The sequence below is a fragment of the Mesoplodon mirus genome, assembly GCF_964341445.2.
Source record: "Mesoplodon mirus genome assembly, chromosome: 5".
Classification (NCBI taxonomy): Eukaryota; Metazoa; Chordata; class Mammalia; order Artiodactyla; family Ziphiidae; genus Mesoplodon; species Mesoplodon mirus.
In genome coordinates this window covers 83,276,174-83,289,989 of record NC_138980.1, presented here as the reverse complement: position 1 = coordinate 83,289,989, position 13,816 = coordinate 83,276,174, and the positions used below count along the sequence as shown (strand labels likewise).

Here is a 13,816-nt window from a genome sequence, read left to right as displayed (position 1 = left end):
AGACTCAAATGCCCCCAGAGCCAGGAAGGATGTGTGGATGAGGAGAGCCGATGGTGGGTGGGAGTGGGGGGGAGCTGGGGAGCACACGCCCCGTAGACAGGGCAGCTGCAGCTCAGCTATAGCCAACTGTTATCATGGGGAATGCAGACCTGTGCTCCCAGAGCTCCAGATATTTTTTTAAGTGAAGCCAGAAATCTAGAATCTTATGTGAAAGCACCAAAGGTCTACAAGTTGGCAACAGTCAATTTTTTGGAAACACTGCTAGGGCCAAATGCATCACATCTGTGGACCAGACTTGGCCCCTGGGCCTCTGGTCTGTGCCCTCTGTAGCTGTTCATTCCATCGGTGCCTGTGTGTCAGTCAGAAACGGGGGCTCGCTGGGTCCCACTCGCTGGCTCCCACTGGGTGTGTGGGGTGAGGCAGTGCCTGAAGAGCACAATGAGAAAAGCACCCACAGCCCAGCTCAGTTTCCTTATCATGTTGGATTATTTGCAGCAGCTGCTCTAAACCTGGCCTCATCCCCTCCAGTCACATCCCAATTCCTCAGAAGGGAGTGCTCGAGGGTGTTATGTGCTCAGTGGAAGGGCAGATGGGGAAGGAAGAGGCAATATAATGATCCTTGGGACAACCACGGACTCACCCTCCAGTGCAAAGAAGCAATTGATGTTGGGAATGTGGCCAGGATTGGTGAACCACAGGGATTTCTGTACCTTATAAACGAGGATGAAATACTTGCGAAGTGGCACCTTGAAAGAAAGAAGCATTGAAACTAGACAAACGGAATTGTGTTGTAGGTAGAATAAGGCATGTTAAAGGAGATGGCCACATATGGGAGTCCATTGGGAAGTAAAGGAGAATCCTGTATGCCTTGGACCACTTAGTCTGAGGCTGGACCATCCAACCCACTGAGATAAGTATGACCTTCCTATAATGGGCTGGCACTGCTGTAACTCTTATGCTGTTCTGTAGAATAAACAATCTCACTACCAACCTCCAAGTCCAAATATAAAGATCCTGTGCCTTGGTGTCATGATTTATATTATCCACTGGATATGTTCCATTAGAATGTCTATGCTCAAAGGGAAATTGCTCTTCATGTTGTTAAACACACCTCCAACAGGGACTCAACGATTACTTGTTAATATGCTTAGTTAAGATATGTCCATTTGCATTTTGTATTTAGTTGTGTATTTCCATATATTTAGAGATCTGCTTGGTCCCCAGCTTTGACTCATGTTTTTCTACTTCATCTCGTGTTTCCATGTTTGTGGTGATACTGCGCTTGTCTGTATCCCATCCTGACACCCAGAATCATCTTTATGTTCACCAAAGCCTTGGGAACAGTCTATAAATCAACAGTTCATTGTGGAGTACAGATTTAGTGAAAAGAAATTGGATTGGAAGAAAGTCTGTTAGTTGACAAGTTGAAATCCAGAGTCTGGATTGTCTCAGAATCCACCAGAATGGAAGAGAAAGTTATTTTGAGTAATTTGCAAGCATGAGTGTGCATGTTTTTCTCTGAAAAGCTTTGTGAGGCTTAGAGGAAAAGTGATATATTTTTGCACCAAGAAATTTGTTTAAGAACCGATTTTTATATTTCTATAAATAATAAAATTTAATTTAGGTATCAAATACAAATTGGTTTTATTTTAAACTTTACTGTGATTTCAGAAGAACGTTTAATATTTATTCTAAATGGATAATCACATTTGTACATGGTAGTAGCATCCTAATTCTTTTTTAGATCAACTCCATATCCACTATAATTAAAAATATGTAAAAATGGTATATGCGTGTGGGAAGGGAAGGGAAGCACTGAAGATTGAGTCAAGTCATGGGTTTGAGGTATGGAATGGAGAGTGGTTTTCCCCCTTTGCTGCAATTATGCTATTTTTGTAAATTTTTTAAAAACCTCAAAATGAGAAATCAGTGCCTTCAGAGTTAGTTTCCTTTTAAAAACTAGGTATTTTTACATTCTTGATCTTATATCGATAAGCTCATTTTCATCAGCCTAGATTTATTTTCCCTTTCCAAGAATGTACTCCTTACTCTTTGGCAAGGTACCCCTTCCTCCTTGGCAAGGTACCCCTTCATTAGAGATCCGAAAGAGAAAAAAATAAATTATTTCGGATACTCAAGTCTGAGTACATAAGACAGTTTTTATAATAAGAAAGACAAGTTACGGGAAATGGAATCTTTTTCGATATCTGAGAGTTTACCCTGCGGAAGATAACTGCACCCCAAGGCACTGCCAGGAGATCTATATTTCTGTTCCTGACATCTGTAGGTACCACTGCCACTGCCAATGGTGATGAGGATAAGTGATGGGAAAATGAACTGGGAGGTGATATATCTTCCTTGACAGATTTAAAGAACTGCCACAGGCAGCCCCAAGGCAAGTGCTGACTGAGGACATTCTGGCGCCTGTGTCGGGTCACTCTGGCATCGGCAGGCAAAGCTGTTAGAAGCAGGGGGTGATGCAATAACTTTGTGGTTTAAATCTCTACTTAGATCCTTTTTTTGAGGGGGTGAACTGGAGGTTGTACTACAAATTCTGAAATATCCATTATTGTTGGTAAGTTAGTATCTGCCTCGTCCTTGTGTTATTACCGTGGAGATCCAGTATTCATTACTCCATGCCCAGGATCCAAAGATATGCCCACATAAACATTTGAATATGGTTGTCCTAAGATTTCAAGGTTTGCTCCCCATCCTCGAAGCCCCTGCGTTCACCCAAGGTGTAGTGGTAGATGTGGGCTGGGTCGATCTTAATATTGATCACAAGGGGAGAATCTGACCTGAGTTACTGCTCTGGCAAAGACACACAGGCACAAATGCAATACAGCGAAGGACCATGGCTGCTCCCTAGGGAGCCTCCGAGGGAGCCTGGAGGAGCTGTGCTTACTGCTTCTGGAGAGCCAAGCTGGGGACATTCAAAGGGAGGAAGTGTGCTCAAAGGCAGCCCTTGCACCCAGTGACTTTTCTCACTTTGTTTGTCTAAATATAAATGTGATTTTTGGTTATAAAACAGCTAACCGTTTTGCTTTTCTTTTGTGCTTCTGTCGGGTCCAGGACTTTATAAGGATTTGACCTTACTCAAAATGTGCAGAGAAGAATGATGGAAGCCCCTGAATACCTTGATTTGGATGAAATTGACTTCAGTGATGACATCTCTGTAAGTACTGCTACGTGCAAGCAATGCTTTCAGGAGATTCTGCCTTCATCTGTATGGGCTCCTTTCTCTGTTTGTAGTCTGTATATCCTAAACTCTTCCAACCACGTTTAGAAATTGACAGCAAAAATCCTGCCGTGGCAGACAAAGTGTGGCTCGGGGGCCTCCTGGACCAAGAGTGAATCCCACTTAATTTTGTGTGAGCTTGGGTGAGAAAGACATTTAACCTCACTGGGCTTCCCCTTCCTAATCTGTTTCATTGTTGTCAAAATTATTCATTGAGTACATTTATAAAGTGCCTGCATATGGTAGACACCTTCATAAATTTACTTAGGTACAAAATTAACCCCATCGATGTTCATCTCCTTTATGTGACTGGCTGTGCCACAGCCAGCATGCTGTAGCATTCACAAGGACACAGACTGAAGGATGGCCAAGTTATTAATTGATGAACAATAAGAGCTTCCAGTCACTGGAGCTTTCAAAACACTTGTTGGGAATACTGAGGAAGAGTCACGTGTTGATAAAGGACAGGACGGGCTGACCACTGAGGCCCTGCTTAATACTGTAATGCTGTGGGCTGATGAGCTTCTTAGTTCCCACAACACTCACAGACTTCCTGCTGCCTCCAGCCTAACTCCTGGCAGCTGAGTGGATGGTCTGCCTGCCCTTTGCTCAGAGCTGCTTGTGACTTACCCTGGGCCACGTGATCTCTTCTGCCAAAGGCCAACCAGCAAACCTACTCGCCTCTCAAACCCTAGCCCAATTGCGCTGACTCTCAAGACTGTGATGAGAAGGTTGCTGTTTCTGAACTAGCTATGTAACTTTTCTCCCCAGGACCTCCAAGGGTACACTTTCTGACCTTACTTTCCATTGATTTCTCAGTTTTTGGTCACCACTGGCAATTGTCTCAAAAATATAAGCTTTAAGGCACCTCTGACAGCAGTGTTATTCTTCTAATTTACTCCTTACCTTGAAGTAAAATATGCATACTCTATGCAAGAATTGGATTCCTGGGATGCGTTTGAAGAATCACCTGTTTAATGGATGAATCTTCCTACCTTTCCCTATTTGTGAATTCAGCCTTTCCCTCCTTCAGCTTCCAGACAGCTTTTACTAGTCCTCATTAAGGCTAATGTGAAGTGTCATTAAGACTAATGTGAAATGAGTGGTCTCTCTCTCTCTCTCTCTCTCTCTCTCACTCTCACTCTCTCTCTCTCTCTCTCTCTCTCTCTCTCTCTCTCTCTCTCGCTCTCTCTCTCCCTCCCTCCCTCCCTCCCTCCCTTTTTAAATCACTGTGCTTGACTTAAATGTGGATCATAGCATGGTTCTTTTATAACCACTCCCCTCCAGCTATTTTGAGCTGGCTGGGGAAAAGCAAGAAAAGTGAATGATGATGTGAGAGGCGGGGATAGGGTGGAATGTGTTTCAGAAAGGGGCATATGTTATGATTATCAATTCAGGGTAGCTCTCTGAGCCTTGATAATGAAGTTGCATTTTAAGAGCATAGGCTTTGAAGGCACCAGTCCGGGCTCCAGCCTCGTTCTGACCTTTGCTGGCTGGAACACAGTAACTTCATCTCTCTGAGATACCCACCTCATTTTTAAGATTGTTTTGAGGATTGAGTGAAATAATAATATATGGAAAGCACTTATCTTGGCACACAGTAAGTTGCTCTTAAAAATGGTAGCTTTTGTTATTATTTCAATGAATACTACAATAATATTTATATGACCAATGGTGAAGAACTCCAGGGAAAAGACCAGGCATCACGTCAAGACTTTCAAAAAACACAATAGAGCAGTTATATTTACAGAAGAATCATCTGGCAGCAGCCCTTAATTTAGATGAATTAGGAATCTCCACTTGCAAGATAATAAAATATGTTAAACAATAACTGAAGCTGTTTAGCAAATTGGGATTCAAAATTATGCAATAGTTGAGCTTCTATAACCTGACCACTCAAACATAAGTAAAGATCTCCATCTGTAATTGTGTAACTGCACTCAAACTTCCCCCCTTTAAATAGATTCCTATTGTTTGTATCTTTAACCTGCATTTAAACTGAAATCAGGAAGGAAAAAAAATGAAATTGCTTAGAATTGTTAAAATAATGATAATGGTTAACACTGAGCACTTCCCAGGGGATAGGCATTATCTTATTTAATCCTCCCAACAATCTGTGAAGTAGGGAATATTATTATCTTCCTTTTACAGATGAGGAAACTGCGGTGTGGAGATGTTACATAACTTGTCCGGGCTCACCCACCTGCTTAGAAGCACTGTCTTTGGAATATCAACTTTTAGCCCCAGTACTTGGGTCGGCTTTACCCATCGCCCCTGGGGAACATTTAGCAATACCTGGAGACATTTTTCATTGTCATACCTGGGGAGGTATTCCTGGCATCTGGTGGGTAGAGAGCAAGGATGGATCTCAACATCCTGCAATGCCCAAGAAAATCCCCTACAGCGAAGAATTATCTGGCCTAAAATGTGGGCAGTACTGAGGATGAGCAATCCTGGTCTATTTTAATCCACTTAAAACTAAAGAAACTCTACTTTACCTGGCAACCTCTGTAACATGGTAGATTATTTTATAATAGTTCCATCTCATCCAGGTTCAACACCTTAAATGTGTCAGAATCATATTGCTCTATATAATGTCTTCATGGGAAAAGCAGTAAGGATAACCTCTAAAATATTGAAATGATAGGTCTCAGCCTGTTTAGGTAACCTAGGAACAATAAATTTACAACTGCTTTAGGGGCTAAACGGAGACAATTCAAATGCTAACACGGGGGAAAAAAAAAGAAAACCACGCCATGATGTGTTCAGTTTGCTAATTCACTGGCATGACAAGAAATGTAGTCTCCCATAAACATGCCTGTGTTGTTAGGATTCTGTAAACCTCCTTTTCTGACAGCCCTGAAGCTTCTTTCCTGGTGTAGTGGCAGGAGGGGGAAGGAAAATGCACAATACATTTGAAAAAGATGTTTACAAAAAAGATGCCCGAGTTTAAAACTTCTCTTCTTACTCTCCAGCCATAGCCCTTTTACATATTACAGGGTTTCTGTTTCATGATTTTCCCCTCTGGTTGTGAGCCTGGCTCTTGTTTTAATTTAAACACAAGCTGTATATTGGTACAGAAAAACAGCTAGAACTGTTTCTTTGCCTTTACCTAATGAAACAAAACACAGAAGGCAATCAAATTATTTTGAAGTTTCCCAGACTCAAAAATAATGCTCATCTTTTGCAAAATGCAGAGTTTAAACTATACATTCTTGTAACCCTGCCATCTAAAAGGGCAGAACATTGTGCAATAACTGAGGATCAGTGTAGGAGAGATGACGACACACATAAACATACGAGTTCAATGTTGGGCTTTTCTGTCACTGCAAATGTGTTTACAGATTTCCTTCTTTATTCCTATGGAAGCCAGATCTCTCTGTCTTAAAAAAGAGAAATGCTCTGGAATATTATTTTACCATCGGGTTCTTAGTAGATATGATGTATTTTTTTCTAATTTATTTATTTATTTATATTTATTTTTGGCTGCGTTGGATCTTCATTGCTGCACTAACTAGAGAAAGCCCGCAAGCTTTCTCGCAGCAAGCAGGGGCTACTCTCCGTTGTGGAGCGTGGGCTCTAGGCACACGGGCTTCAGTAGTTGTGGCTCGCGGAGTCTAGAGCACAGGCTCAGTAGTAGTGGTGCATGGGCTTAATTGCTCTGCGGCATGTGGGATCTTCCCGGACCAAGGCTCGAACCCGTGTCCCCTGCATTGGCAGGCGGATTCTTAACCACTGTGCCACCAGGGAAGTGTCCCCCATGATGTATTTATTTTATGAAGAGAGACCAATTTGCTGTCCTCAAAAATAGGATTATACACAGGACTGAATAAAGCAGAGGCCAAACCACAGATCCACTGCAGCGCTCCACTCGTGAGCCATCAAATGTTGGCCATGCCATGCACCGACTGAACTCTTTAAACACTGGTCCTGTTTAAGCCTCACATCAAGTCTGCGAGGCAAGCCCTATTTTTATCCCCTGTTTGGCCAATGAAAAAATGAGGCTTAGAGAGAGAGTCTGACTTTCACAAGGTTACAAGTAGATAAGTGGCCGGGCCAGGATTTCAATACAGAACTGTTTGACTGTGTTACTCTTTCTCTTCTGATCAACTTGGTTGAGTAGAATCATCTCTGGACCAGTCATCTCACCCATCACTATCCCCAACTGTCATTGAAACAATTGCAAAGTGCTTTTTGGAAGTAAGGGAGTTGGTATATAGTGTAAATAAATAAAATGAAAACAAGCTAGGAGAACTTAAGCAAGTCTCTTAATTTTATTGTTCCTCAACTTTTCCATCTGTAAAATGATAATAATCCATCTCTACCTAGCATCCTGGATTTTATGGAGAAGATATGAAAATTTATATATATGTAAACACACAAATATTTATATACAGACACAAATACATGTATATGTATATGCGCATCTGTATACAAATACCTACATGTACATATAAACATGTACAGGTAAATAGACACACACACATATGTGCACACACACATAAATAGAATTAAGTGCAATGCTGTATTCCTCAGCACAGGAAATTTTGTTGCCTTTCTGTGTCACCATGACTGCAGCTTTGGTGAAAGTTGACATTTTTAGAAATTGCATAGCCTATGTTTTGTGCAAATCAAATGAGATCAAGATAAATAAGTGTCCTTCCACTTTATTATCCCTTTTGACCCAAGCCCTTGCAACCCAGAGTAATAGCACAGACTTATGTGGATTCATTTTCCTAAGGTGCTTAAATCACTGGTAGAAAAATAAATTCTTACAGCAAATAAATCTCACTCTCAGTGAGTTACATTTTCCCATCCCACAGACTGGGCATCACTTGCACTAAAATACCTGACCCCCTCTGTTTTGTGTGCACTACCTTTTGCTCAAGTCATTCCACTAACACTTCCCAGATTTCATTACATTCTGACCAAGAGCTGCTTCACAGCAGTGGGAGACCTTGAGAAAGAGTGTGTAGGGCTTATCACGTGGACTTAGGCGCTGAGTTAGGGAGGGTAAAGAATACAGCTTTTGTTCCAGTTTTAGGTGTGAAAAAGACTAGAAAGATATTCAAGGTGCAGAGAACCTGGCTTGCCCCTCCTCTCTAGCAAGGGATCGGTCTAAGATCCTATTATCCTTTCCTCTTTGCTTCCTAGAATGTGACCAAGACGTTTAGGTGGCCTCTGATTGCCTCCATCCCTTCTTGGCTGTCCCCGTCAATCAGCCCTGCCCTTCCAAGCCATCACCGTGCTTACTTTAAACTTACTTATATTTAAACTTTTCTTAGTGCTTCTCAGTAGGATCTAGTTTCATCAGCTTTTCAAAATGACCCAACGTTTTTCAGTATTCTTTTTGCAATATCTTGTATTCAAGTCTCAATTACCTCTCATTGGTCCCCTCTCCAGCCTCCCCACTATCCAAAACCTCACACTTGTTCGAATATTATATTCGAACCATTTTCTTAATACCTGCCAGGAAAGGAATTAGGAATAATTTAATCCAGGCAAAATGAATTGTAAATTCATGTCCCATAACTACTGTTAGAGTCCAGGTCTAGAACCCAGGTCCTCAGACTCCGAATCTTGGACCTGACTGATATCTCTACCTGAGGTGGTAGAGAGCAACCTTATGCATAGAGTGATTTCCAAGAAGAATGAGCAGCTGCCAGATTTTTTAATTTGCTGTTATCTCACTCTGCAGGTAGCCCTGAATGTTCTCATCTTGCCCAATAGTCATGGCATTTATTAGATTGACTATGCAGGTTATTTATGCAAACTATTTACCATTTATGGACAACTAGATTTTATGTCAGTCTACTCAACAGGCCTGTATAAACATTTACAGTGCACCAGGCATGGTTCTAGGCTTGGCGTGAATGACACAGACTTGTTCTGTGCTCTCACAGAGTTTACAATACCCTATGATAACAATTGAGCATATTATGAAATGCCAGATTAACTTAACAGTAGGTTACATTTAATCACAATATCAAACTCCATTCTTGACAGTCAGTCTTTATATTTTGGTAGTGATTAATTATTGGCTCACAATTAAAACCAGGCAATCATTGAGGTCAAACAAGATGTAAAGCCAGCCATCTGCCTTACTGTGAGATAACTTTCTTTTCTAAGTCTTTTGTAATTTGTAATTTTTGCCTCAATAGTTACCATTATTTTGGCTTCATTTCTAAATGCTCATTTTTGATACTTTTTAATTAAATGATAATAGTAACTAACATTTATTGAACACATACTATGCATCAGACACTATTCCTGATGTTTTACATTATTAGCTCAAAATCTTCACAGCCACATTCTGATGTAGATACCATGAGTACCTGTCTACAGATGAAGAAACTGATGATAGACAGAGATGGACTAACTAAATTTAATTAGCTAGAAAATGGTGAAGCCAGGCTATAACGTGCAGTTTAGCTCTGGAATCCATGTATATAACCACTGTGTTGAAAATGACTTCTGCCCAGTCCCTTGGTCACCTGTGGCCACCCTCATTCACCCCCATCTTTTCCCATCCATGACCACTTCTCACAGCAGGTGAGGATCATTCAACACTGTGCTCTCATCACCTTCACCAATGTGGATCTTAATCTTTTGCCTGACTACACATATTAGCATTACAACAGAGTCATTCCTGGCATACTCTTAATATGGTCAGAACGAATTACTGAATGTTCCCAAATACCAACCACAAGCAATGTTTTAGCATAAAAGAATTTGATGATTATTAATTTTTTAAGTACCTCTTAGAACATAGGATAAAAACAAGGAAGAAGAGCAAAAATCAAATTCATTTGAAAAGAGGATTATTCATAATAATTTTCTTTAATAGAGCCTGCATGGTGGAAAGAAATATATTTAAATCAGACTGGGATACTTATATGAACATGTAGATCACCAATATCTGTACTATGTAGAGGTGGCAGTTGAGACTGTGGGAGTCCATAAGGTCACCTGTGAAACATGGAATGTGGAAAGGGAAGGATGTTCCAAGGAAGGAACTGTGCAGATGTATGTCCTATGAGGTGGGAGGAAAAAGAGGCTTCTACAAAAGAGACTGGAAAGGAGTTTTCAAAGATACAGGAGGAAAACTAAGGGAGATTAAAAAGAGGGGGAGGGATGATTTAAAGAATTTAAGAAAGGAAGTGGTCCAGAGTGGGAGGTAGGTCATTAGAAAGAGAAGGGTTTGAAAAGTGCCACTGGATTTTCCAGTTAAAACTCTTTGGTGGCCATAATAAGAGCAGTGCCTGTGGTGATAGCACAGATGGCGGGTCGTCGTGGCTGGAAGAGTGAATGCAGAGGTGAGGAAGTGGAGACAAGAACCAAGGCAGTTCTTTCAAAACAGATGGCTGTGAACCCAAGAGCAGGAAACTCCACCCACGGCCAACTGAGGAGGCAGCGTGTCTTCAGGTGGCAGGGGTGCTTCTTTAATTTTATGGGATCAGAGGAGAGAGCTGAAGTTGAGAGAGTAGCTGAAGACAAGAAGAGGGGACGATGGCAGAGCATGAGTCTGAGATGGGAGAGGAGGAGATCTGAGCACAAGCTGCGAGCTAGCGTGATGAAGGCGTGCCCTGTGAGTACCACATCCTCAGAGAAGGGAAAACAGAGCCTGATCTGTTAGGGAGGGCATGAAGTCAGGACACCCCTTCCTGAATTGGGAGGTCAGGCCATTGGAGAGGAGGTCACAATTTTAGGAGAGTATTGTGCCTCTGAAAAACTCACTTCAGCTGCGTGTCTTTGCTTTCACTACCAGCTTTGCGTGTACACATTTCTGTCATTTTATTGTGTGACTGTGGAGAGACCTGCTTGAATTTTGGAAAGCTACGTGAGAAACAATGAATTTTAGTATAGCTGTTCGGATGACTGGCCTAATTGTTTCTTTTGGAAACTTAATGCGACCTTAGTTGTTTAAAAGTCTCTAGCTTGAAAAGGTGTTGGGATTTTAGTTCTTTCATTTTCTGTGGCTCATGACCATTTGAGTAATGCCTGCTTATTCACCCAACTGGCTGCACTTTTCAGGAGCAAGGGCCAAAGCTTTTCAGTCCCGAATAGTATGTAGGGTGGTCAGAGATCCCCAAAGCCCAATGTAGAAATCACAGTCTGTTATTATGAATCCCACGCATGTTCAAACTATTTTGCATGGCAGAGTGACAACATTGATGTAAGCTGGGACGTGTAGGACTGTCTTACGTCATAGCAACTCTGTGTAGTTTGTGAAGCTAAGTTTCAATGTCTGTTCTTGGCCGTGGGTTCTCTTGGATGAGGAAAGACCAAAGAGGCCAAATAAGGTGCTGAGACAGGCTGGCTGTCCTTCCTTTTTTCCTTTCCAGTCTGAACCTGGCTCACCTCTTCCTGCCTCATCAGTTCTCACATCTTGATATACTGAGCTGCAAATCATGAGAGGCACGAAGATGAGGAACACACATGAAAAATGAGTTAGAGAGAAGAGACCAGAACATTTAACATCGTTTTACAGCTTGCAAATTGACTTCGCTTGCATTATCTCTTATGATTATCTGTGTTTTCTAGATAAAGAAACTGAGCCCCAAAGATAGGAAATGATTTATTTGTCCAGAACTACACAGTTAATAAATGTCAGAAGTAGGACTCAAATCCAGAGCTTCTGGCTCCAAATCCATTGTCTTTATACAAAAAGCTAAGGCATCAGCCAGCATTCATGCTGTTAATATATGAGAACTGTTTATTCTTTTAAATATAACGTGATTACATTGCTAGACTGGTAGTTATGGAATTTTCTAAGAAGATGAGTGCTTTATAAATATTAAGTACTACCATTATTAGTATTTTTATTGCCACCCAAATCATGGGCTACATAGGAGAATTCATTTCATTCAGTTCAACAAGTACCTAGTTTCTTTGGTAAATAAAATATTGTCCACACCCTCAGGAAGCAGAGAAAGAAATTATGTAAACATATAGATGAAATGTCACATGATGGATTCTTTAATGGACATATGCCCAAGATAAAGAATTAAAGAGCAGTGGTTCTTGAACTTCGCTATGCATCAGAATCACCTGAACGGTTTGTGAAAACACAGATTGCTGGGCCCTGCCCTTAAAGTTTCTTGGATGGAGCCCAAGAATATGAATTCCTAACAAAGTGCTTAGATGGTGTTAATGCCACTGGTCTGGACACCACACTTTGGAAGCTGAGATAAGTTCCATCCGGGAGACTCAGAGAAGATACAGTGGGGGAGCCACAAGAAATTTACGGTTACTAAAGTAGCCTGAGGATGGAAAAATGTCATGGAGAAGTAGAGAAGAGGAGTTACAAGGAAGCACAAGGAAATTGTTGGAATTGATAGATAGGTTCATTATATTGATTGTGATAATTTTATAGGTGTATACTATGCTGACACATTAAACTGTACACTTTAACTATGTGAAGTTTCTTTAAAGTTTATCCATTATACTTGGATAAAGATTTTTAAATAGATGAAGAACAGCAGATTCAAAAAAAAAAGAAGAAGAAGACCATGGGGAGAGATGTCTGAGCTCGTGGAGGGCTGCACGTGCCGTGCTAAGGCATGTGGCCTTTCTCCTACAGGCAGTGCAGAGCCACTGAAAGATCTGAAATAGAGAAGCACCCTAGTCAAATTTGCATTTTAGAAAGCTAATTAATTTTAGAGCAAGTATGGAAGCGTGGAAGAAATTGCCACTTACGACCTAAATATGAAAGAACTCCTTTGACCGTCTATAATATTATGCCCAGGGATTAATCAGATGTGTGTACAGCTTAGTATTTCAGTCGAATAGTTAATAAGTCATTGTGTGCCATGCATATGTACAAGTCAAGGACATCATCCTTTCCATTAGGCATTTGTGGGAGCCAGCACAGCCCAAGGGAACAACAGCACAGCCCAAGGGGGCAACACCTTGCCTTGTCTTTCACAAGGCAAGGTGCTTCTTTATCAAGGGCAGAAAACAGTCTTTCTCTTTCTGATTTACTTCACTTAGCATGATAATCTCTAGTTGCATCCATCTAAAATGTGACACAAATGAACCTATCTATGAAACAGAAACAGAATCATGGACCTAGGGAACAGACTGGTGGTTGCCAAGGGGATGGGGGGTGGGAGAGGGAGGGAGTGGGAGTTTGGGGTTAGCAGATGCAAACTGGTGTATAGAGAATGGATAAACAACAAGGTCCTACTGTACAGCACAGGGAACTGTATTCAGTATCCTGTGATAAACCATAATGGAAAAGAATATGATAGCACAGGGAACTCTACTCAATGCTCTGTGGTGACCTAAATGGGAAGGAAATCCAAGGAAGAGGGGATATATGTATATGTGTGGCGATTCACTTTGCTACACAGCAAAAACTAACACAACATTGTAAGCAACTATACTCCAATTTAAAAAAAAAAGAGGAAAATTTAGACACAGATACCCAGGGAAAATGCCATGTGATGATAGAGGCATAGATTGGACTGGTGTGTCTACAAGTCAAGGAAAACCAAGGATTGCTGACAACCACCCAAAGCTAGAAGAGGCAAGGAAACCTTCTTCCCTAGTGCCCTCAGAGGGAGAATGGCCCTA

General features: G+C 41.3%; 1 protein-coding gene across 2 annotated transcripts in view; it reads left to right on the top strand.

The window, feature by feature from the left end:
* The first annotated feature begins 3,096 nt into the window (after positions 1 to 3,096).
* The window catches only part of SNCAIP (synuclein alpha interacting protein), a 74,976-nt gene continuing 64,256 nt past the window's right edge, over positions 3,097 to 13,816 (top strand). For both annotated transcript variants that reach the window (XM_082621701.1, XM_082621702.1), the window contains exon 1: positions 3,097 to 3,175. In XM_082621701.1, coding sequence (XP_082477827.1) covers positions 3,116 to 3,175 — 60 coding nt within the window. In that variant the 5' untranslated portion in view covers positions 3,097 to 3,115. The remainder of the gene's footprint in view (positions 3,176 to 13,816) is intronic.